We start from the raw sequence: 25728 nt of genomic DNA, 5'->3' as shown, positions 1-25728 counted from the left end.
GATCGCCACTTTCGGTGAGTAGATCCTCTGCCAGCCCGGTTCATTGACCCCGAATGAAACGAATTTCGGGGGAATACAGTCACGTGAACGCGGTGGTATGGCATCGGCTCGATGAATTCGAAAGGTGGCAAGGTCGAAATTTCTTCAACCGGTTCCGTGGCTATGGCCAACTGCCAGGATTTTAGACGGTGATGGGATGCCTCGACTATTCGTTTGGCATTTGACCACGTTTTCGCGTAATCTAATGGATGGGACAACAGGTGTCGAGTGCCAGTTTTCTCGGGCCGCGTTTTAAAAAAAAATACCACGCCATTTAGATACGCACGCGTGCTGCCCAGGCTCGAGAAACACCGTTATGAGATCAGAATTCTTGTTTTCATCCGTGTTTTGCTCGATGAACTCCGATGCTCGATAAGGAGAACTCGAGAATTTCATCGCGACGGTGCAAAGGAAACTTTATTCCTTTGGATTCGAAACACGAAGATTTCTATGATTTCACCCCTTTCGTTAATAATTGATGACATTTCGGAGTGTGTGTCATCTTGCGTAATATTTGCGAATATTACAATCACGGAAATGTTACGTTCCTATGGTTCTTCTTCTTCTTCTTCTTCTTCTTTCTTTTCTCTTTTCCCTTCCTGTCGGCAACTCTATGTTTTTATATTTATATGAAAATATAAGCTTATCCGCACGTAATATCGTACGTGTCCGCGTGAATAAAAGATCAAAGACGTGAGACGGAGCTATATGCACGTAAGTAGGCGTGACTTTCGTTGTATACACGCGCCACGATACATATACGAAATCAAAGTGGAAAGTAGATGAGCGTGGTCGCGCGAGGGAAACGAATTGCGTAATACGAAACTGATCTCGGTACGATGGGCAAGAGAAAGGAGTCGATCGACAGGCGCATTCGTAATTTTATGGTGCAGAGGATGGTGTTAAAAATAATTGGTATTTGGCCATCGAACGATGAAAATTCGTTCTTTGGCAGATGGATTTTCGCCGTGACGACACAAGTAAGTTCGAAAATGTATGGCGGTAATTGTCGAGATCCTCCCAGGATCTTTCTTTTCGCAATTATAGATCGGTATTATCTACATCCTGTCCATGGAAATCTATCGCCATTGCCTCGACATCGACGACACGATGGACGCATTCGTCATGGATCTTTCCGCCGTCATCAGCCTCGCCAAACTTTTTATCTTGCGTTTGAATTCGAAACACACTTGGGTCCTTATAAATTCGGTGGTGAAAGATTGGTCGAGCGTTCACGATTCCGGCCACGAATACATTATGGCGGAATACCTTAAGAAAGGACGAATCGTCTCTCTGATGATACTTTATCTGGGCTACGCTTCCGGATTTTCTTTTATCTTCAAAGCCTTACCTTTCGGAGATATTCTGCCGTTCCAGGTTCGTCAAAGTTTATTGTCTTTCGATTTCGATTTCGTTACATTAGAAAGAGGAGAGTAATAATTTTTTTTTTGATGACTGAGAGATAATATTGATATTATTTATGATGAAAATATGGTATTATTAAAAAAAAAAAAAAAAAAAAAAAAAGAAAAAGCAATTTTATTCGAAAATCGAAACTGTATTGATACTTGAAAAAATTTTTTTGTTTAGATGTTTCAAAACTCGAGAAATTTATCGATGAATCCGGATATTCCTTTGAAATTGAATTACTTCCTGGCATCCTATTGCGTGTTCGGATCGTTGCCTTTGCTCCATCACGTTTGCGTACTAGTGTTGCAAGGAATATTCATTTTCGTCAACGCGGTTGCTCATTGCGGCAACGACGGATTGTTCTTCAGTTTAACTATGCACTTGTGCGGCCAATTCGAGATCCTCAAGACGAGCATTGCCAAAATCGAGTTTGTCGATCAGAGAAAGATCGGTCCACTCGTGAAACGACATTGCCAACTCGCGCTACTCGTCAATGATTTAGAACAGACTTTCAACATGATCATATTTGTACAATTATTGATGAGCGCATTGCTGATTTGTGTGGACGGTAAGATTTATATTTGCTTTCGTTACGCATTAACAATAAAATCTCAACTCAACTCATCTTGTTTTCAATAGTATTAACAAATGTTTTAAATAAAAGTTGAACGGTATTTCATATATTCTAATATTGTAAATTATTTCGTATTTAATAATATCAGAATGCGTTTATATGCGTATATTAAAAAAACACTTTCGACTTTTATTTGAAACATTTTTTTAACATTATCAAAAACAACCGAGAATGATAAAGATATGAGGCAAATTGTGAACTTCCTAGAATTAAAAAATTGTAAGATAAGCAGATAAATGGTAAGTAATAGATTTAAGAAAGGTAAGTATATTAGATTTAAGAAAAATGTTTAAAAATGTGCAATATTGCGAAGAATGAAGCTGTAAGGTAAGTATTATAAAATATAAGGTAAGTATACAAAGGTAAGTATTATATAAAAAAAAAATTAATAAAAAATAAAAAAATGTACAATATTGAGAAGAATTTATTATAAGAATTTCAAAAATTCCAGGAATTTGATACTGAAATAGAAGAATTATGAAAATTCCAAGAACTAGCGAAATTCTCAGAAAACATTCTCGAGCGATCTCCTATCAACTCATGTTCTCCTGATACAAAAACGAATTTTCGGCCAAAAGTTTCAATTTCAAGAATTTCGGAAATTTCAAGAATTTGACGTCATTTTCAAGAATTGGCAAAATTCCTAGAAAAATTTCTCGAGCGACCTCCTATCAACTCATGTTCTCCTGATACAAAATCGAATTTTTGGCCAAAAGTTTTAATTTATTTCAAGAATTTGGAAAATTCCAGGAATTTGACGTCATTTCCAAGAATTGGCAAAATTCTTGGAAAAATTTCTCGATCGATCTCCTATCAACTTATGTTCTCCTGATACAAAATCGAATTTTTGGCCAAAAATTTTAATTTTCTTCAAATATTTGAAAAATTCCAGGAATTTGACGTCATTTCCAAGAATCCTGAAAATTCCAAGAATTTAACGTCATTTTCCTGGAATATTAAAGGTTCTCAGAATTTGACGTCATTTCCAAGAATTGGCAAAATTCCTGGAAAAATTTCTCGGACGACCTCCTATCAACTTATGTTCCCCTGATACAAAATCGAATTTTTGGCCAAAAATTTTAATTTTCTTCAAATATTTGAAAAATTCCAGGAATTTGACGTCATTTCCAAGAATCGTGAAAATTCCAAGAATTTGACGTCATTTTCCTGGAATTTTAAAGGTCCTCAGAATTTGACGTCATTTCTAAGATTTGGCAAAATTCCTGGAAAAATTTCTCGGGCGACCTCCTATCAACTTATGTTCTCCTGATACAAAATCAAATTTTCGGCCAAAAATTTTAATTTTCAGTATTTCAGAAATTCTCGAAATTTGACGTCATTTCCAAAAACTGGCGAAATTCTTGGAAAAANCCTCCTATCAACTTATGTTCTCCTGATACAAAATCGAATTTTTGGCTAAAAGTTTTAATTTTCTTCAAATATTTGAAAAATTTCAGGAATTTGACATCATTTCCAAGAATCCTGAAAATTCCAAGAATTTGACGTCATTTTCCTGGAATTTTAAATGTTCTCAGAATTTGACGTCATTTCCAAGAATTGGCAAAATTCCTGGAAAAATTTCTCGGGCGACCTCCTATCAATTCATGTTCTCCTGATACAAAATCGAATTTTCAGGCAAAGTATTAATTTATTTCAAGAATTTGGAAAATTCCAGGAATTTGACGTCATTTCCAAGAATTGGCAAAATTCTTGGAAAAATTTTTCATGCGACCTTCTGTCAACTTATGTTCTCCTAATACAAAATCAAATTTTCGGCCAAAAATTTCAATTTTCAGAATTTCAGAAATTCTCGAAATTTGACGTCATTTCCAAAAACTGGCGAAATTCTTGGAAAAATTTCTCGAGCGACCTCCTATAAACTTATTTTCTCCTAATACAAAGTCGAATTTTCGGCCAAAAGTTTCAATTTCAAGAATTTCAGGAATTTGACGTCATTTCCAAGAATTGGCAAAATTCCTGGAAAAATTTCTCGAGCGACCTCCTATCAACTCATGTTCTCCTGATACAAAATCGAATTTTCGGGCAAAGTTTTAATTTATTTCAAGAATTTGGCAAATAGTTTATGAAATTTTTCCTTAAATATAATTTTATACTTCTTATATTTTTATATACTTACTTTTTAATACTATTGTATTGTTTTTGAAAGCAGGTTTTGTGTTTTTGGTCTGCTTGAGCACAAAGGACAACATCGGTGCATTGAAAAGCATGGTCCTGATGGTAACTTTACTCATCCAGTTATATCTTTACGCCTACGCTGGCGACGCTCTCGAATCTCGAACCGGAGAAATCGCACAAGCCGCCTTCCATTCATTCTGGTACCAATCTCGAGGACGCACGGCAAGAGATCTAATACTGATAATCTGTCGTGGAAATTCCTCTTACCATGTGACAGCTGGTAAATTCGTTTTCATGAATATATTCACCTTTAAAGAGATACTGAAAAGTTCAGCCTCCTATCTATCCGTCTTGAGAGTAATGATGGACACGTGAAAATTGTTTGATTATCAATATTATGTATTCATCTCACAATATTTGATATACTCTTCAGTGGTGTAATAAAGATGGTATTATTACTATTCGATGAGAAAAAACAACGAGATATTTTCCTACTAAAGAAATTCCTCCCTAAAGAAATTTCCAATAAAGTATTTTCAAAAACTTATAATTGTACCGTCGCGTTGAAAAGAATAGAATTGATATATTTCAGTTGTTTTCTACTTTTCCTTTCTCTATGACAAAATAGTTCTTCGTATTTCTTCATTGTCATATTTTCAATCTAACTACTTGATGAATGAATATTGAATGTAAAATAAAAAACACACACTAGTTTTCGAAGCAAATATTCATCAGCTTTTTTATTATTTATATCAAAATACAACAAGAAAATGTCTACAATGTAACAACTTTCGACGAAATTTTCTTGATAACACGCAGTTGATATAGAAATGGTAACATCCTGAATAGATAGATAGTTAAGTGATTATAGCTGAATAAAAGATGATTCGAAAAATACAACGCGCAACTATGTGGAAAAAGAAAAGGAAGGAGAAGTTACATTGTATTCAAGTATTACTTAAGTATGATCGATTGACGATTTCTTATACCGTGCTGAAAAAATGAAGACAACATCGAACAAAGACTTCGCTTACGCTATGACCCCGTTGAAGTTCTTGTCATGGCCCTTAGGTACCTGGCCACTTCAGGTGTTCAATACATTCTCGATCATTCGTGCCATGTTTTCAACTTTTCTTGTGGTATGAAGTTTTTGCGTCATTATGTCTCTCAACTAATGATTAATCAGGATTTAAGTATCGTTCTATTGCAGTTGCTAATGCTAGCGATACTACAAGTGGAATTATATTTGGACAGAAGCAACGCGGAAAATAATCTAGATGCTCTGGTATTAATCAATGGAGGCATTTTGGCAGTGGCAAAGGTAACGTGTTTTCGTGTACGGCCCATAGGACTTATCTCCAATTTTACTTCAGCGGTTAAGGATTACAACGAATTAAACAGTGAAGAGAATCGAGTGATTGTGCGCCGACACGCTTACATGGGTAGAGTAGCGTGCGCCAGTTTAATATTTTGCTCGTATGTCGGCTCCACGCTTTTCATGACTGTGCCTATGCTTGCTGGGGATGAAGAAGAAGTGATTAATGTAACGGAAGAAAGTGCAATAAAATATCCTATGCCATCTGAAAATACATTAACACTTATAAATATGCCGAAAAATATGTACTTCGTGATTTTTATTGTTGAATATTTAATGTTGCTATTTACGAGCACTGGAAATCTAGGTAATGATTTATCACGCACATAAATATCAATACTTGTTCGGGATATGATTTTAGTATTAAAATGTTTTGTTTAATTTTAAATATTTAGGTAGTGATTCATTGTTTTTTGGTATTGCGTTTCATTTGTGCGGCCAAGTGGAGATTTTGAGACTAGAATATAATAAATTGTCCAACGAGAACGAAAGAACAACGAAACATATTACTTTGTTAACCAGGAGGCACATTTACTTGTTGAAACTAAGCGACATGTTGAATGAAACAATTAGCTCTATTTTGGTCATACAATTATTTTCAAGTTGTGTGCTTATATGCACAACCGGTGAATATTTGCAATAGTTTTATTTCACTTAATAAAATAATATTTGATTAAACACAATAGCATAAATTTATTTAAGTGCATTCAATTTATAGAAATTTATATCTGTTTCTAGGATTTGAATTTATTCTCGCTTTGAGCATTGGAAATGTCGTCATGACAATAAAAACATTTATAGTAATGTGCGTGCTCTTAATACAATTATTCGCATATAGTTACGTGGGTGAATATTTAAAAACTCAAACTGAAGATCTTGGTAATTCGGTGTATTTCTGTACTTGGTACGATATGCCAAAAAATGTGTCACAAAACATTATTTTTATCATTATGAGAGCTCAACATCCTGTTCTCTTGATGGCTGGGAAATTCTTTGTTGTCAACATGGAAACGTATATGAGTATTTTAAAAACTTCGATGTCGTATCTTTCAGTTCTCCGAGTGATGGTAAATTCTTAAAATTTTTATATTGAAGTAAATATTTTAAGAATGTGAAAGAATCTAAAAATTTATATCAGTATGATAAAGCACAATAAAATATTAAATATTACATATTTCGTTATCTATTAATGTCAAATACTCAAATTCTAATCATTTTTATTGTCAAAAATGTACAATAGATATCGTTTCTGTAGTTTATAATAAATAATAATTTTTGAAGTAAATAACAGATGGCACTGTGATGTTGTTTGACATGGCTACATTATCTAATACAACAAACAATAATGCAGATCAACAGATCACAGTGCCACCATGCGGTACAAAAATCATATATAACAACTAGCATATTTTTCTTATAATTAGTTGAAAATGATTAAAAATGAATAAATTGTTCAAATATCAAATATATAACGGTACTCCATAATCTTTTGTAAATATAAATATTTAATATTCAATATATTTGATTTAATATGTATTTATTAATGATAAATTTTGCATTATAATCACATTTGCTTTGAATGCGCGAAAATATTTAAATTATATATATATTATATGTATATACATACATATGTTAACATAAAATGTGATTTAATTAATTAGAATCGTGATGTAATCTTATTACTATTTTGTATTAAATTGAACGTACTTACATATATTATGCATGCATTTCTAATCTTAGAAAAAAATTAAAATGATTTTTCAACGAATTATATTTATTTAAAAAAGTGATTAGTATAACGGAAGAATTTTTCTAAATACTTTTGAAATTTTTAAAATTAAAAAAATTGTAAAAAAAAAATGTTTATAAATAAAATAAAAATGCAGATAAGAAATGAATAACAAAAGTAAGTATTTCTAGAATTAAGAAAAATATATCAAAAAGTGTAATATTGTAAAAATGAAAATTTTAAAAGATGAGTATAAAAATAATAAGTACGTCACAGATAAGTATATAAAATTAAAAATATACATGAAAATGCAAAATTTTATCAAAATTTGAATGAATGGAGAAATTTAATAAAAGCATTTTATTCGAAAGTTTTAATGTACTAAGACAAATTCTAATAACAAAAAAGATTCGTGAAATATTACCATAATTATTAGTTATTTTTTTTATAATTTTTATATTCTTATATATACACATTTTAATACTTACATTTTAATACCGTCTAAGTTGTTTTCTTTTCTTTTAAGAAATAGGATCTTTTAGATACGAGAAAACAATTCTTCATGTTTCCATTTTATCATATTCTTAACTTAACAACTTGTAAATATTTTTTTGAATAAGCCTTTAGAAACTCAGACCAATTTTCGAAGCAAATGCTCATGGGTTTCTATTATTCATATCGAAGTATAGCAATAAAGTGTCTACAAAAGTAATAACTTCAGTTGGAATTTTCTTAGTGACAGTTGATATAGAAATAGAACCGTCTTGAACGATAGATAGTTAAGTGATTACAGCTGAATAAAAGATGATTCAAAAAATACAACGCATCGCTATGTGCAAAAAGAAAAGAGAGGAAAAGGATACATTGGATTCAAGTGCAACTGAGTATGATCGATTGACAATTTCTTACATCGTGACAATTTCTAAAAAAATGAAGACAACATCGAACAAAGACTTCACTTACGCTATGACTCTGTTGAAATTCCTGTCATGGCCCGTAGGAACTTGGCCTTTTCAACTGTACGATACATTTTCACTCACACGTACCATATTTTCAATTTCACTTTTGGTACGAAGTTTTAATATCGTCGTATCTCTTAAATTATGATTAATATCGTTTAAGAATCGTTTTATTACAGTTGCTTATGATAGCAATCGTGCAAGTGGAATTATATTTGGACAGAAGCAACGCGGAAAATAATCTAGATGCTCTTCTAATTATTAATTGCGGCATTTTGGCAGTGGCAAAAGTGATGAGTTTTCGTGTACGTTCCACAGGACTTGTCTCCAATTTTTCTTCTGCGGTTAAGGATTACAACGAATCAAACGATGAAGAAAATCGAGTGATTATGCGTCGGCACGCTTACATGGGTAGAGTTGCATGCGCCAGTTTAATATCTTGTTCGTATGTATGCTCCACGCTTTTCATAACTGTGCCTATGTTTGCTGGGGACGAAATAGAAGTGATTAATGTAACGGAAGAAAGTATAAAATATCCCATTCCATCTAAAAATGCATTGGCAATTATAAATATGCCGGATAATTTGTATTTCGTGGTTTTCATCGTAGAATACATGATGCTACTATTCACGAGTATTGGGAATCTAGGTAATGATTCATTATATCAAATATTCTGTATTAAAATGTTTTTTTTTTTTTTTTTTCTTTATCTATTAGGTAGCGATTCAGTGTTTTTCGGTATTGTTTTTCATTTGTGCGGTCAAGTGGAGATTTTGAAACGAGAATATAGTAAATTATTCTACAAAAACGATAAAATAACGGAACATTTTATTTTATTAATCAAAAGGCATATTTATTTGTTAAATCTGAGTAAGATGCTGAATGAGACAATTAGTTCTATTCTGGTCGTACAACTTTTTTCAAGCTGTATTCTTATATGTACAACTGGTGAATATTAGTATTTTTATTTCATTTCGTGAAATAACAGCGTAATATTATTTAAGTTTGCTATAACAATGACCGATTCTATTTCTAGGATTTCAATTTATTCTCGCTTTGAGCATTGGAAATATTGTCTTGACGATAAAAATACTTATAATAATGTGCGTACTCTTGATACAACTATTCGCATATAGTTACGTGGGTGAATATTTGAAGAATCAAACTGAAAGCGTCGGTAATTCGGTGTATCTTTGCACTTGGTATGATATGCCAAAAAATATATCCAAAGATATTATTTTTATTATTATGAAAGCTCAACGTCCAGTTCTCTTGACAGCTGGAAAAATCTTTGTTGTTAACATGGAAACATATATAAGTATTTTAAAAACTTCGATGTCGTATCTTTCAGTTCTCCGAGTGATGGTAAATTCTTAAAATTTTTATATTGCAGCAAATATTTTAAGAACATAAAAGAATTTAAAAATTTGTATTAATATAGTAAATTTATATTAGTGAAATAAAATGTAATAAAATATTAAATGATACATTCTTGGTGATCCACTAACATCAAATACTCGAATTCAAATCATTTTAGTGTTGAAAATGTACAGATATCCTCTCAGTAGACTGTAATAAATGATTTTCGAAATGTATAACAGATGGCACTGTGATGTTATTTGATATATGGATAATGCAACAAACAACAATGATCAACAGTGCCATCATGTGGCATAAAAAACACATATGGATAGCATTCCTCTCTTATAATTAATTGAAAATGATTGGAAATGATTAGATTATTCAAATATTAAATGCATTATTATTAGCAATATTCTATAAACTTATGCAATTGTAAATGAATAATATTTTATGTTTGATTTAATAATATATATTTATAAACGATAAATCTTGCATCATAATCACATTGTGTTTTTTAAATGCGCAGAAATATTTGAAATACATACATATGTAATACATGTAAATATAGAATGTTTAATTAATTAAAATTGTGATGTGATCTTATTATTGTTTTTTAATGAACGTATATGTTATGTACTTATATGTTATATAATCTTCAAATAAGATTGAAATGATTTTTCAAAAAAGTATATTTATTTAAAAAAAGACTTAAATAATTACTTTAAATACTTCTGAAATCTTTAAAATCAAGAAATTGTAAAAAAATATTCATAAATTGTAAAATAAAAATGTAAATAGAAGAAATAGTAAAGATAAATACTTATAAAATTAATAAAAATAATATAAAAATGTACAATATTGCGAAAAATGAAGATATGATAATAGAAAGATAAGTACAAAAACTATAAGTATTTCATAACTAAATATATAAAATTAGATTAAAAAGATATGTTTTTGTGGATATCAAAAATTTTTCTTATATTATATTCAATTCATTTCTTATATTATATTCTAATACAAATTCGAAATTTTTGATAAAAAATTAGTTCAAAATTTCCTTTTATCGAATTATATTTTTTATAAATTTAATTATAAATATTTTCTATGACATGCAGAAATGTATATAAAATATATATAAAAATATACATAAAAATGCAAAATTTTTGGAAATATTATTATATAAAGATAAATGTATTAGAAAAAAAATCTTCATAACAAAAATATTTCTATAATTTAAAGTAATTATCTGTCTGATGTTTCTTACTTACATTATAATGCCATATTCAAATCAGATTTCACTTTTTTAGTCTTCCTTCAAGACAAAAACCAAATATATATACAATATATTACTTTACGCCTACACTGGTAACCGAAGAAACCGCATAAAGCATCTTCTCGGAGAACATATGGAGTAATATATTAAGATAATTTGTCCTCGAAATTCAATTTACTATGACAGCTAGGAAACTTGTTATTATAAATATATTCATCTTCAAAGATATTAAAAAGTTTCTTTCTGTCTGTTAAAAATAATGACGGATATATGAAAATTATTTGATTATAAATGTTATATATTCATTTCACAATTTCGATCTCTTCATGTTCGATAAATCTTTTATAACAAAGATGATATTATTCCATGAGGGAAAAATAAGACATATTTTCAAATTTTTNATTTGATTATAAATGTTATATATTCATTTCACAATTTCGATCTCTTCATATTCGATAAATCTTTTATAACAAAAATGATATTATTCCATGAGGGAAAAATAAGATACATATTTTCAAATTTTTGGATAATGTTAATTCACAAAACATATTATAATCTATAAAATATTATATTAAATATTTTATACTTCTTTTGTATTAAATATATCAGCATAATATATCAATAGAATATGTGTTCATAAAAAGATATTTCGAATAATACAATTTTTAAGAATTCCGTTTGCATTTTTTGCTCGTGTTAAAAGTAATTGCAATTTAATTAACATTAAACATTTTAGTTGTTTTTTATTTTTCTTCTAAGAAAAATAGAATTTTTTAGTTATGCGAGAACGGTTCTTTACTTTTTCACATTTCTTGCAAAAAATGTTTCTTTCGAATGAATTCACTTTAGAAACTCAGACTAATTTTAGAAATAAGAAATAAGGAATAAGTAAATGCTCACTGACATGAGATTCTATTATTCATACCGAAGTATAAGGAACAAAGTATCTACAACGTAATAACTTCCATCGGAATTTTCTTACGCGCAGTTCAGATAAAAATGGTAACATCTTGAACGATGGATAGTTAAGTGATTATAGTTGAATAAAAGATGATTCGAAAAATACAACGCGTCAGTCACTATGTAGAAAAAGAAAAGGAAGGAAAAGTTACATTGTATTCAAGTATTACTGATCGATCGATGATTTCCAACATCGTCCTAAGAAAATGAAGACAACATTGAACAAAGAATTTGCTTACGCTATGACTCCGTTGAAATTCCTGTCGTGGCCCGTAGGAACTTGGCCTTTTCAAGTGTACGATATATTTTCACTCACACGTACCATATTTTCAATATCACTTATGGTACGAAGTTTTAATATTATTGTATCTCTCAACTTATGATTAATATTGTTTAAGAATCGTTTTATTACAGTTGCTCATGATAATAATCGTGCAAATGGAAGTATATTTGGACAGAAGCAACGCGGAAAATAATCTAGATGCTCTTCTATTAATTAATTGCGGCATTTTAGCAGTGGCAAAGGTGATGTGTTTTCGTATACATTCTGTAGGACTCGTTTCCAATTTTTCTTCTGCGATTAAGGATTATAACGAATTAAACAGTGAGGAAAATCGAGTGATTGTGCGCCGACACGCTTACATGGGTAGAGTAGCGTGCGCCAGTTTAATATTTTGCTCGTATGTCGGCTCCACGCTTTTCATAACTGTGCCTATGCTTGCTGGGGATGATGAAGAAGTGATTAATGTAACGGATGAAAGTGCAATAAAATATCCCATTCCATCTAAAAATATATTGGCAATTATAAATATACCGGAAAATATGTATTTCGTGGTTTTCATCATAGAGTACATAATGCTGCTACTTACGAGTACTGGAAATCTAGGTAATGATCTGTACATAAATATCAGTACTTGTTCAGGATATGATTTCGATATCAAAATATTTTATTTCATTTTAAATATTTATTAGGTAGTGATTCGTTGTTTTTTGGTATTGCTTTTCATTTGTGCGGTCAAGTGGAAATTTTGAGATTAAAATATAATAAATTATCCAACGAGAACGAAAGAACAATGAAACATATTAGCTTATTAACCAGGAGGCACATTTACTTGTTGAAACTAAGTGACATGTTGAATGAAACAATTAGCTCTATTTTGGTCATACAATTATTTTCAAGTTGTGTGCTTATATGTACAACCGGTGAATATTTGCAATAGTTTTATTTCACTTAATAAAATATTTGATTAAACATAATAACATAATTTTATTTAAGTGCATTCAATTTATAGAAATTTATATCTGTTTCTAGGATTTGAATTTATTCTCGCTTTGAGCATTGGAAATGTCATCATGACAATAAGAATATGTATCGCAATGTGCGTGCTCTTAATACAATTATTCGCATATAGTTACGTGGGTGAATATTTAAAAACTCAAACTGAAGATCTTGGCAATTCGGTGTACTTCTGTACTTGGTACGATATGCCAAAAAATGTGTCACAAAACATTATTTTTATCATTATGAAAGCTCAACATCCTGTTCTCTTGACGGCTGGGAAATTCTTTATTGTCAACATGGAAACGTATATGAATATTTTAAAAACTTCGATGTCGTATCTTTCAGTTCTCCGAGTGATGGTAAATTCTTAAGATTTTTATATTGAAGTAAATATTTTAAGAACATGGAAGAATCTAAAAATTTATATTAATGTAACAAAGCACAATAAAGTATTAAATATTATATTCGTGATCTATTAATCAAAATTACTTTAATTTGAATCGTTTTAGAATTGAAAATGATCATATTGTGCAATAGATATCGTTTCAGTTTAATATAATAAATGAATATTATAATAAATTTTCGATATGAATAATAAATAATACTGTAATGTTGTTTAACATACATAATCTGACACATTAATCAATCACAAACAACAATGCAGATCACTAGATCACAGCACTATCATATAGCACAAAAATCACATGAATACTAGTATATTTTTTTTAAAATTAGTTACAAATGATTATTTAAATACAAAATGCATAGCTCATGCAAAAGAATGACACTTTATGTAAAATAAAATACTTAATTTTTATTTAATGTTATGTTTAATTTAATAATATGTATTTATTGCCGATAAATCTTTCATTGCAATCACGTTTCGTATTTTAATTGCGAAATACATATGTAATTCATGTAAACATATATATATATATACATGTAAATACATGTAATATAGAATGTAATTTAATTAATTAGAATCATAATGTAATCTTACTATCATTTCGCAATGGACATATTTAGATATATTATGCATGCTTTCTAATCATCAAAAAAAATTGAAATCGTCTTTCGACGAAAAAATATATTTCTTAAAAACGATTTGCTTTAAATATTTCTTTACGATTGAAAAAAATTGTAAAAAATATTATTTCCGTGTGAAGAGGAATTGATAAATTTCGGTGTGAAGAGGAATTGATAAATTTGGGTGTGAAAAGGAATTGATAAATTTCGATGTGAAGCGGAATTGATAAATTTCCGTGTGAAGCGGAATTGATAAATTTCCGTGTGAAAAGGAATTCATAAATGAGCGAATGAAGAGGAATTGATAAATTTCGATGTGAAGAGGAGTTGATAAATTTGAATGTGAAGAGGAATTGATAAATTTCCGTGTGAAGAGGAATTGATAAATGAGCGAATGAAGAGGAATTGATAAATTTCGATGTGAAGCGGAATTGATAAATTTCGGTGTGAAGAGGAATTGATAAATTTCGATGTGAAGAGGAATTGATAAATTTCGATGTGAAGAGGAATTGATAAATGAGCGTGTGAAGAGGAAATATTATAAGTATAAATTGTACGAGTGAGGAAATTATACGAGCGAGATCAAGATATGAGTTGAAAGAGGAGAGGGAAGGAAGGTGGAATCGAAAAAGAAAAATGCAAATAAGAAATGAGTAAAGGTAAATATTTCTAGAATCAAGAAAAGTACATAGAAAGTATATACAATTTTGAGAAAAGTTCGCTTCACGCGCTCAATTATCAATTCCTCTTCACATCGAAATTTATCAATTCCTCTTCACATCGAAATTTATCAATTCCTCTTCACACCGAAATTTATCAATTCCTCTTCACATCGAAATTTATCAATTCCTCTTCACACCGAAATTTATCAATTCCTCTTCACATCGAAATTTATCAATTCCTCTTCACACCGAAATTTATCAATTCCTCTTCACACCGAAATTTATCAATTCCTCTTCACACCGAAATTTATCAATTCCTCTTCACACCGAAATTTATCAATTCCTCTTCACACCGAAATTTATCAATTCCTCTTCACACCGAAATTTATCAATTCCTCTTCACACCGAAATTTATCAATTCCTCTTCACACCGAAATTTATCAATTCCTCTTCACACGGAAATTTATCAATTCCTCTTCACACGGAAATTTATCAATTCCTCTTCACACGGAAATTTATCAATTCCTCTTCACACCGAAATTTATCAATTCCTCTTCACACGGAAATTTATCAATTCCTCTTCACACGGAAATTTATCAATTCCTCTTCACACGGAAATTTATCAATTCCTCTTCACACGGAAATTTATCAATTCCTCTTCACACGGAAATTTATCAATTCCTCTTCACACGGAAATTTATCAATTCCTCTTCACACGGAAATTTATCAATTCCTCTTCACACGGAAATTTATCAATTCCTCTTCACACGGAAATTTATCAATTCCTCTTCACACGGAAATTTATCAATTCCTCTTCACATTCAAATTTATCAACTCCTCTTCACATCCAAACTTGTCAATTTCTCTTCACATCGAAATTTATTTATGAATTCCTTTTCACATGGAAATTTATCAATTCCGCTTCACACGGAAATTTATCAATACCGCTTCACACGGAAATTTATCAATTCCGCTTCACATCGAAATTTATCAATTCCTTTTCACACCCAAATTTATCAATTCCTCTTCACATCGAAATTTATCAATTCCTCTTCACACGGAAATTTATCAATTCCCTCTCCCTACCGAATCTAATTATTTTTAGCTACAAAATTTTTTTTTTTTCCCTCACTTTGTTCGATCGATTTATGGATGAAACAGATACGAATAAGTATAAATTGTACGAATTAGTATAATTGTATAAATTGTAATTGTAATTGAGTGAAGAAATTATACGAGCGAGATCAAGGTACGAGTTGAAAGGCGGAGAGGGAAGGAGGGTGGAATCGAGGGTGGAAGAACGTGGGAAGAAGAAGTTATTTTCAGTGGGAAGAGAAACGAGTCGAACAATTTCGGCTTTGATGTGTACTACGGTCAAACGGAGAAAAGATTTTCGTTCTCTTTAATTTAGCCCTCGACAAGAGCATTGGGATTTTGTCTGTTATCGTTGCTTCTTTTTCCTCTCCCCTTCTCTTCTCTTCCTTTTTTTATTTTTCTTCTCTCGATCCGCACTCGATTGTCCACCTCCCCTTGCTCAACCGTGTAATCTCGTTCTCCCTTTTTTTCAGCCCTCCTTCCCCTGGAAAAGGAACAAGTGACCGATTCCTCACCCGGTAATGAGTTCGATTCTCGATCGTTCGAACAAATTTCGATAGATCTCCAAAACGTTTTCGTTTATATATATTTTTCATCGTTGAGAATAATATAGTAATAAAATTAGAAGAAAAGAAAAGGGAGAAGAAGGACATTTTGCTAATTGTTTCGTTTCGACTCGAAAAGAGAGAGAGAGAGAGAGAGGAGAGAAATCTTTCTTGATTGCTCGACAAAATCGAGGAGAAGGAGGAGGAGTATTATTCCAGCCCGATGATTAAGATCCAAGATACAAATATTCCGTTGATCAAAAGCGTCTTATACCAAGTTTGCTCGAACAATGTTTAATCGTTATCATCGTTATCTAGACTCCAGCTTTGTGGAAGAAAATGTTTGAAATTTATAGCGGCTGTTCTACTATAGCTACGGGGACGGGAATCAGAGGCGAAGACCGTCCTCCTCCTCGGTAATATTGCTTTAATTTCGTCGAGAGTTTGCAGCCGCGTTGGTTTCAGTTGGTTAAACGAAAAGGCAAACCAGAACCAAGGAATGTTAGGAAAAGTATTGTAGAAAGATGAGCAGGTAAATATTTCCAACCTGAAAATTAGTTAGTTTTCTATTAATTTCTTTCCCAGATCATTATTTCGAACGATAATATACATATTTATAACGATTATATACATATTTGGACAATAAAAGTTTCCAAATCTCCCTCCTCGTCTTTTCATCTTGGAATTTTTTAGACAAAAATATCGACACTCCTCTGTTCGAGATCTGAAATCGCGACGAAGATCGAGATATAAGGGAAAAGTTTTTCAAAGAGTTAAAGCACAAACTTTAGCGTAACTTCGAAAGCGTCTCGTAAGGCTTCGTTTCTCGAAGAAGACTCTAGTTTATTGATAATTAGAAATTTCTCAATTCCTCTTCACACGGAAATTTATCAATTCCTCTTCACACGGAAATTTATCAATTCCTCTTCACACCGAAATTTATCAATTCCTCTTTACACGATCGTTTATCAATTCCTCTTCACACGAAAATTTATCAATTCTTCTTCACATCGAAATTTATCAATTCTTCTTCACACCGAAATTTATCAATTCCTCTTCACACGGAAATTTATCAATTCCTCTTCACACCGAAATTTATCAATTCCTCTTCACACGGAAATTTATCAAAAGCACAAACTTTAGCGTAATTTCGAAAGCATCTCGTAAGGCTTCGTTTCTCGAAGAAGACTTTAGTTTATTGATAATTAGAAATTTTCCTGTTTCCTTCTTCTCCTCGATCGTCGGTCATCGTTGCTCCAATCTTTTCGTTATTCCATTTCCATCCGTATTTCTGTATTTCTTCTTCGAAATTCGAGTCTATTAAAAAAAATATATATATCTAGAAATATGTATATACATAAATAAGTAGCAAGAGATTAGGAATAAATAACGCACGATTCGACGATTCAATAAGCGAATCCTTCGAGCCAACGGTCCCCCTCCGATCGCTTTTAAACTAATGGCTCTCTCTTTAATTAGAAATTCGAGACTTGAAACATCGGTCGAAATACATTATCGGATAAATAATTAAGGGAAAATATGCATTCGCAATTACTCGATTCGGTCGAACGCGGAGATTCGATGCGAGCGCGTAAAGAAAAAGAAATAAAATGAAATAAAATAGAATAATATAAAGGAACGAAGGAAAGACATCCTTCTCGCGATCAATCGGATGAAAAGTATAATTTTGGAGTACGTAATGAATTACCTTATCGAAGCGAAAAGAGGAGAGAATTTTTATTAAATTTTTGTTTAAACTTTGATGAGACTTTCATTTGATCGATCGATCGGTCCTCTAGTTATACATACGAGAATTACACTTTTTATTGCTTTTTTTTTCAGAACGGCGTTTCGGTAATTGATCGAAATTGCGTTTAAATTCATTTCCATCGAGGGAACCGCAACGATTCATCAACAACCTGAAAATATTTATTTCTTTAGATTTTCAGGAAAATATTTCTCCTGAAATATTTCTGAAATTTAATATAGTTATTTTTTTTTATATTTCTTATATTCTTATATACTTACGTGTTCATATTTCAATAATGTTTCAATTTAAACAGATTTCATGTTTTTAGTCTTTTTTAAATACAAAGGATTAATGCATTGAAAATTGTGATTTCGATTGTAATAGATGCAAATATCTACACTGGCGATCGAAGAAATTGCACAAGTTAACTTTCATTTATTACAATTTCGAAAATGCATATCGAGAAATCTGATATTGGTAATTTATCATCGAAATTTATTTAAGTAATTTGGAAAACTTGTTTTTGAAGTTTAGTCTTTTATCTATCGATCTGAAAAATAATAATGAGGATGTGAAAATTATTTACTTATAAATGTTATGTATTTTCGATATTTAACAATTTTCGATATGTCCCTTATAATAAAAATATTTGATAAAAAAAATATTTGATAAAAAAAACAATAAGATATTTTTTCAAATTTTTACATAAATATTAATGCATAGAATATACTATATTCTAATAGATGATAGAATTTTAATTTGGACTAATGTATAAAAAAAAATTTCCGATAATTCAATTTTTAAGAATTCCGTTTACAATCCTTTGCCATGTTAAAAATAATCGCAATTTAAACATTTCAATTGTTTTCTACTTTTCTTCTAAGAAATAGGATCTTTTAGTTATAAGAAAACAGTCCTTTCCTTTTTTCAAATGTTATATTCCTGGCTTGCAAAGAATATTTTTTTAAATGAACCTTTAGAAACTTAGACCAATTTTCGAAGCAAATGCTCATAGGTTTCTATTATTCATATCAAAGTATAGCAATAAAGTACCTACAAAAGTAATAACTTCCGTCGGAATTTTCTTAGTGACGACAATTGATATAGAAATGGAAAAGTCTTGGACGATAGATAGTTAAGTGATTATAGCTAAATAAAAGATGATTCGAAAAATACAACGCGTCGCTATGTGCAAAAAGAAAAGGGAGAAAAAGAATACATTCAAGTATTACCGAGTATGATCGATTGACGATTTCTTACATCGTTCTAAAAAAATGAAGACAACATCGAACAAAGACTTCACTTACGCTATGATTCCGTTGAAATTCTTGTCATGGCCCGTAGGCACTTGGCCTTTCCAAGTGCACGAAATATTTTCAATCTCACGTACCATATTTTCAATTTCACTTTTGGTATAAAATTTTTTTATATCATTGTGTCTCACATGTTATGATTAATTGTGTTTAAGAATTATTTTATTGCAGTTATTGATGGTAGTGATTTTACAAGTGGAATTATATTTGGACAGAAGCAACGCAGAAAATAACCTAGATGCTCTTCTATTAATTAATTGCGGTATTTTAGCAGTGGCAAAAGTGATGTGTTTTCGTATACGTTCTATAGGACTCGTTTCCAATTTTTCTTCTGCGATTAAGGATTACAACGAATTAAACAGTGAAGAAAATCGAGTGATTATGCGCCGGCATGCATACATGGGTAGAATAGCATGCGCCAGTTTAATATCTTGCTCGTTTATCGCGTCCACGCTTTTCATGACTGTGCCTATGCTTACTGGCAAAGACAAAGAAGAAATAATTAATGTAACGGAAAAAAGTATAATAAAATATCCTATTCCATCTAAAAATGCATTGGCGATTATAAATATGCCGGAAAATTTGAGTTTCATGGTTTTCATCATAGAATACATGATGCTATTATTCACGAGTACTGGGAATCTAGGTAATCATTCATTATATTAAATATTTTTTTATGAAAATGTTTTTTTTTTTTTATATAGGTAGCGATTCATTGTTTTTCGGTATTGTTTTTCATTTGTGTGGTCAAGTGGAGATTTTAAAATTAAAATATAATAAATTGTCCAATACGAACGAAAGAACAATGGAACATATTATTTTATTAACCAAAAGACATATTTACTTGTTGAATCTGAGTAAGATGCTGAATGAGACAGTTAGTTCTATTTTGGTCATACAACTTTTTTCAAGTTGTGTACTTATATGTACAACTGGTGAATATTCGTATTATTTTTACTTTATGACATTTAATAAAACATAACAAAATAGTTTTAAGTGTATTTGATTTATAAAATCTACAAAAATAATTTACAATTATTTCTAGGATTTCAACTTATTCTCACTTTGACTTTTGGAAATGTCGTCTTGACGATAAAAATACTTGCAGAGATATCCATTCTTTTGATACAATTGTTCGCATACAGTTACGTAGGTGAATATTTAAAGAACCAAACTGAAAGCATCGGTAATTCGGTGTACTTCTGTACTTGGTATGATATGCCAAAAAATATATCCAAAGATATTATTTTTATTATTATGAAATCTCAACGTCCAGTTCTCTTGACAGCTGGGAAATTCTTTGTTGTCAACATGCAAACATATATGAGTATTTTAAAAACTTCGATGTCGTATCTTTCAGTTCTCCGAGTGATGGTAAATTCTTAAGATTTTTATATTAAAGCAAATATTTTAACGATATAGAATAGTAATAAAAATTTATCTTAGTATATTTATATAGTGTAAATATAATATATTTTCGTGATTTATTGATAGTATTTTAAATATCTGGATTTCAAATCGTTTTAGAATCGAAAATATGTAATAGATCATCTCAATAACAATCAATAATTCGTGTAATATTCGAGAGATGGCATTGTGATTAAATTAGCCAATCACAACAGATTAGAACGCCATCAAGCGGCGCAAAGAACATATATGAATGCTAGCATACCTTTCTTAGTTAAGACTGATTAGAAATGATTTTTTTAAATATTTTTTTTATCAAATATCAAATTCATAAAGACATTATATAATTTCATGCAAATATGTTTAATATTTTATATGTTTGATTTAGTAACATATGTTTTTATTTTTTATTATGTAAAAGATTTTACTCACCGAGATTTTTTTCTTTAATTTTACTAAAAGTTACTTATATGTTTATCAGTAACTTTTTCATTCCTGTAACATGTTTCAAAAGCGCAAAAATATTTGAAATATATATTTAAAAATACAATATAGTTTAATTATTTATGGTTGCGATGTAAAGTTTTTATAATGAATTGAACGTATTTACATATAACATTGTGCATACCTTAACCTCAAAAAAGAGTTTAAATGTTTTTCGACGAAAAAGTATTTTTTTTTAAAAGTTCTGTCAAGAGAACTTAAGATGGCATATCGTTTGAGCAATAAAGAAAAATTTAAGTCATTTTTAAAAGTGACCAGTACCGCTACTGTTTTCTATGCCGGGGTCTGCATTTATCAGGGTGATGAAAACATTTACAACAAATTTGTCATGCCGTTTGTACAATTAATAGATCCCGAATTTACGCACAATTTCGCAGTGAAAATTTTAAAATGGGGTCTTTTATCTAAACCAAATGTAAATGATCCAGCTTCTCTTGCCATTGATGTTTGGGATTTGAAATTTAAAAACCCAATAGGGATGGCAGCTGGTTTTGATAAACAAGGTGAAGCAATAGAAGGCTTGCACAAAATAGGATTTAGTTTTGTAGAAATAGGTAAGAATTATAAAATGAATCGTAATTAAACAATGTTATATTATAACATTTATTACAGGATCGGTTACACCAAAACCTCAAGAAGGCAACTCCAAACCTAGATTATTTAGATTATTAGAAGACAATGCAGTTATTAATAGATATGGTTTCAATAGCAAAGGTTATGATACAGTGTGGAAATATTTACAAAAATTAAAAAAAAATCAGAACTTTAATGGTATCGTTGGAGTTAATTTGGGTAAAAATAAAACATCAGAAGATGCAGCTCAAGATTATATAGATGGTATTAAGAAATTCTCAGACGTAGCAGATTATTTTGTAATTAATATATCTAGCCCCAATACTCCTGGATTAAGAACATTGCAAAAAAAAGAAGATTTAGAAGATTTGTTAATAAAAATTAACAAAATCAGACGATCTATACAAAGCAATCAACCTTTACTATTGAAGCTCGCTCCAGATTTGTCCGATTCCGAGAAGCAGGACATTGCAAATGTAATACTTGAAGAGAAATCGAAAGTAGATGGTCTAATATTGTGCAATACTACAATAACGCGTAATAATTTATCGAGTCCTCTTAAAAACGAAACCGGAGGACTCAGTGGTGCACCTCTTACCGATATGTCAACCGCAATGATATCTGATATGTATAAACGAACGCAAGGTACTATTCCAATTATCGGAGTTGGTGGTATATTTAGTGGAGCAGACGCTTATAACAAGATTAAAGCTGGTGCTTCATTGGTACAAATATATACATCATTTATATTTATGGGGCCACCAGTTATAGGAAAAATTAAACGAGAATTAAATGATATGTTGAAACAAGATGGTCTGAAATCTATTAAAGATGCGATTGGAAAAGATGTCAATATTAGTAAATAATTATATATATAATAATTATTTGTTAAAATTATATTATTAAACTATATTATGTTAAAATTATTTTATATAAATGATTTCGTTTTTTTTTTCGTTTAATTGCTACAATTAATTTCTGTTTTGAAAATATGTATATTCTATATGTATATTCTAAGTATTCTATATAAGTAATAAAACAATATTTGTAATACGCAACAATAATATTAATTTTTTTCATCATTTTAAAATTTATAACGACTGACGTTCTTTGCGTAATATTTATTTAAGTAAGTTATACAAACATTTTTATTTTAAAATATGTGTTTCGTATAATTATTTAGTATAACTATTTAAAAGCATTAAAATATATCTGTGGTACCTGACGTGTTACAACTAACATATTTCATTTTTCGATCTGCGGTCAGATCTTACGTACACTATGATTAATACTCACTGGTAATGTCTTCTTTTCGCGACATACTTACATTAAAACGATTAAACAAATATCGGGACACACTTGGAAAAAGATTTTTACTCGAGCGCTTTAATATTCTTCTACTTTAGAATCAAAATAAATAAATGATAAAATCGTCAAAAAACAACTACGAATTAATTTCCTTATTATATCTTTTTCTACCCGCAATTACTTCTTAAAATCAATTTTTGGTACCATCGCTTTTAAACATTCTAACATCATCTACACATTGACAATATAAATAAATCGTGTATACTTTAATTAATAAAATACACGAGTATAATCGCTAAACTAGAAGCAACGAGAGATCGATAAAGAAATTGATCGTTATCAGGTTCACGGGCAATCCTTACACGTATTAACATTTTCAGGTACACAGTTACGATAACATTCGAGAAAAGGGTCAACGTTAATGCAAACCAAGATTTCCTCCCAGACCCTGTTCTTTCCTCCACTGTGCTAATCGGATAGAGTACCAAGCCTGGAAGATGCAACGTAAAAGAATATCGAATATCTTTTTTTAATGTAAATAATTTTTAAAATATTTCTTTTTTTCAGAAAACAAGTATAAAAACCTCGACATCGGCTTCGGAAAGTCCTGTCTCGGCCGCCAGTAGAACGATATCAGCTGTATGAGGTGCCCTCGGCCATCTATTGAACTGTTCCTGGAGAACAGCTTCTTGATCCGTGGTCAAACGAATGACTCGGGCATCGGATCCTCTGCTGGGATATTGCGGCGAGGCTGATTTCAACATTTTGCCTACAAACGAACAGAACCATCATCAGTGGTTGCACGCAAGGCGACAACGATGATAAGAGGAGGGAAAATCGCGACAATTATCGCGACAAAAGACAGTGTGAATCAGCGCGACGCATCGTCAATATAGGTCTTGAATATTCCCTTTTACGGATAACAAACACGCTGATACACCGTAAAAGCACGAGGATCGACCTCTCTCGGTAAATTGACTTTCGTTATATAATATGCGTCTCGCATTATCATTAGCTTGCAAGTTATACGACTAAGGCGTGGTAATCGTAATAGTTGTATAATAACGCCGGTTATTACGTAAACGTGTGCAATGTTGTTTTGTATTTATCTCATGTTATTTATTATTGTGCAAGATTAGGCGCGATTAACGCGCCAAGTCCTTAATTGGAAAGTCTTCATTCGACGAACAATTTAAGAATGGGAAGAAATTTATTTTGGAATGAAACGATTGTATTTCCCCGAATTTAAACGTCCAAATGATTTTTTTTTTACGATTCTTGGAGCGAACAACAGCTGTAAAAATCCAGGGGCGCGGAGAACGAAACGGAGGAACGAGAATAGCGCGACATTGACCCAACGTCAGGGACTCTACACGCTTTTGGATACATTTCAAGAGTCGATTACACGGGAACGGGAATAAGAAAAATCGTGTCTGGCTTGCTACGTCTGAATCGCGTGTCTCATCGTGCGTCTCGCATCGATTTTATGCTATTGTTCTCGGAAACGTGGCAAATTCAGGATCGAAATGGAAAATAGTAGCGCACGTAATATTTTTGCATTCCGGATGAAAGCAAATCGAAAGGAAGTTTTTCTATCTATGAAACGTAATGTGGAATCGCGTTACTTTTTTAAGTGGTAACGATTCCGTTCGTTAAAAATATAACATGATAATATTAACGAGGAAATGAAATACGAGGCGACAATAAAAAGGGGAAAAAATTTATATGGACGAGACACGACGTGGCCAATTTCCCGCTCGACTTTTAAAAATTTTTCCACTTACTCGGCTCGGTGAATCTCACTCTATGCGTCGATTTTTTCGGGACATAGCGATTCTTCGGATAAGAAGCGCTTCGTTCGCAAATGTAACACCTCCTTTCGTAAAAATACGAGGAATACTCGCTCATTTTTCGCGGAATGGAGAGTTGCGTTCAGCTCGGTCGAGAAGATGATGAACGTTCGTGTGCGCGGTTCACGCGCGACTGATTCCTACCTGGTTTCTCCGCAATTGATTTTGCGCGCGTTAAGCAATTTAAAAATGTAAATCGATGCGTACACGTAGGAGATGTTCAGCCTTGATAATAGATATGCACCGATCTAACGAAACACTCAACCGAGTCCACTTGCCAAAAAGGTTAATTATACAGTTCTGTTTCCGGTTCTGAATCACCGGTCCGTTAAGCCATCGAGTATTTGGCTCCCTTTCTTACGATCATCGATAAATTATCTCGCTATTTTTTTATTACGTTTAATAATAAACAACGAGCACTTGAACACGGGTATATTTTCTCTGCCGTGTTTTCTCACTGTGGAATTATTTTCACGGTTCGATCGATTCTAATCCTTCTCTAATGCGACGCTTTCTCTTCGAGATCAAGCGATTCT

General features: G+C 31.1%; 5 protein-coding genes across 5 annotated transcripts; 4 read left to right on the top strand and 1 right to left on the bottom strand.

Moving 5' to 3' along the window:
• The first annotated feature begins 878 nt into the window (after nucleotides 1-878).
• LOC122712995 (odorant receptor 47a-like) lies at nucleotides 879-4594 on the top strand. The gene is made up of 4 exons (XM_043933103.1): nucleotides 879-1019; nucleotides 1087-1416; nucleotides 1630-2017; nucleotides 4254-4594. The coding sequence occupies exons 1-4, from the start codon at nucleotides 879-881 to the stop codon at nucleotides 4592-4594; spliced, it is 1200 nt and encodes a 399-aa protein (XP_043789038.1).
• Nucleotides 4595-5220: 626 nt separating this feature from the next.
• Nucleotides 5221-9659, top strand: LOC122712994. The gene is made up of 8 exons (XM_043933102.1): nucleotides 5221-5358; nucleotides 5430-5901; nucleotides 5990-6220; nucleotides 6333-6661; nucleotides 8167-8391; nucleotides 8462-8930; nucleotides 9000-9230; nucleotides 9319-9659. The coding sequence occupies exons 1-8, from the start codon at nucleotides 5221-5223 to the stop codon at nucleotides 9657-9659; spliced, it is 2436 nt and encodes an 811-aa protein (XP_043789037.1).
• A 2424-nt stretch (nucleotides 9660-12083) lies between these two features.
• LOC122712993 lies at nucleotides 12084-21000 on the top strand. The gene is made up of 8 exons (XM_043933101.1): nucleotides 12084-12221; nucleotides 12292-12763; nucleotides 12850-13080; nucleotides 13190-13518; nucleotides 19518-19649; nucleotides 19722-20196; nucleotides 20255-20485; nucleotides 20596-21000. Exons 1-8 carry the CDS (start codon nucleotides 12084-12086, stop codon nucleotides 20934-20936), a joined length of 2349 nt encoding a protein of 782 aa, XP_043789036.1. The 3' UTR covers nucleotides 20937-21000.
• A 406-nt stretch (nucleotides 21001-21406) lies between these two features.
• Nucleotides 21407-23011, top strand: LOC122713069 (dihydroorotate dehydrogenase (quinone), mitochondrial). The gene is made up of 2 exons (XM_043933216.1): nucleotides 21407-22015; nucleotides 22074-23011. Exons 1-2 carry the CDS (start codon nucleotides 21664-21666, stop codon nucleotides 22898-22900), a joined length of 1179 nt encoding a protein of 392 aa, XP_043789151.1. The 5' UTR covers nucleotides 21407-21663; the 3' UTR covers nucleotides 22901-23011.
• A 129-nt stretch (nucleotides 23012-23140) lies between these two features.
• Nucleotides 23141-25326, bottom strand: LOC122713037 (homeodomain-only protein-like). The gene is made up of 3 exons (XM_043933163.1): nucleotides 25127-25326; nucleotides 23927-24111; nucleotides 23141-23832 (listed from the first exon to the last, which is right to left on the bottom strand). Exons 1-3 carry the CDS (start codon nucleotides 25248-25250, stop codon nucleotides 23761-23763), a joined length of 381 nt encoding a protein of 126 aa, XP_043789098.1. The 5' UTR covers nucleotides 25251-25326; the 3' UTR covers nucleotides 23141-23760.
• Between the last annotated feature and the right edge of the window lie 402 nt (nucleotides 25327-25728).

The sequence above is a fragment of the Apis laboriosa genome, unplaced genomic scaffold (genome assembly GCF_014066325.1).
Source record: "Apis laboriosa isolate Shangri-la unplaced genomic scaffold, ASM1406632v1 scaffold21_cov150, whole genome shotgun sequence".
Taxonomy (NCBI): Eukaryota; Metazoa; Arthropoda; class Insecta; order Hymenoptera; family Apidae; genus Apis; species Apis laboriosa.
The sequence above is the reverse complement of the archived record's forward strand: the minus strand, read 5'-3'. Positions and strand labels throughout refer to the sequence as shown.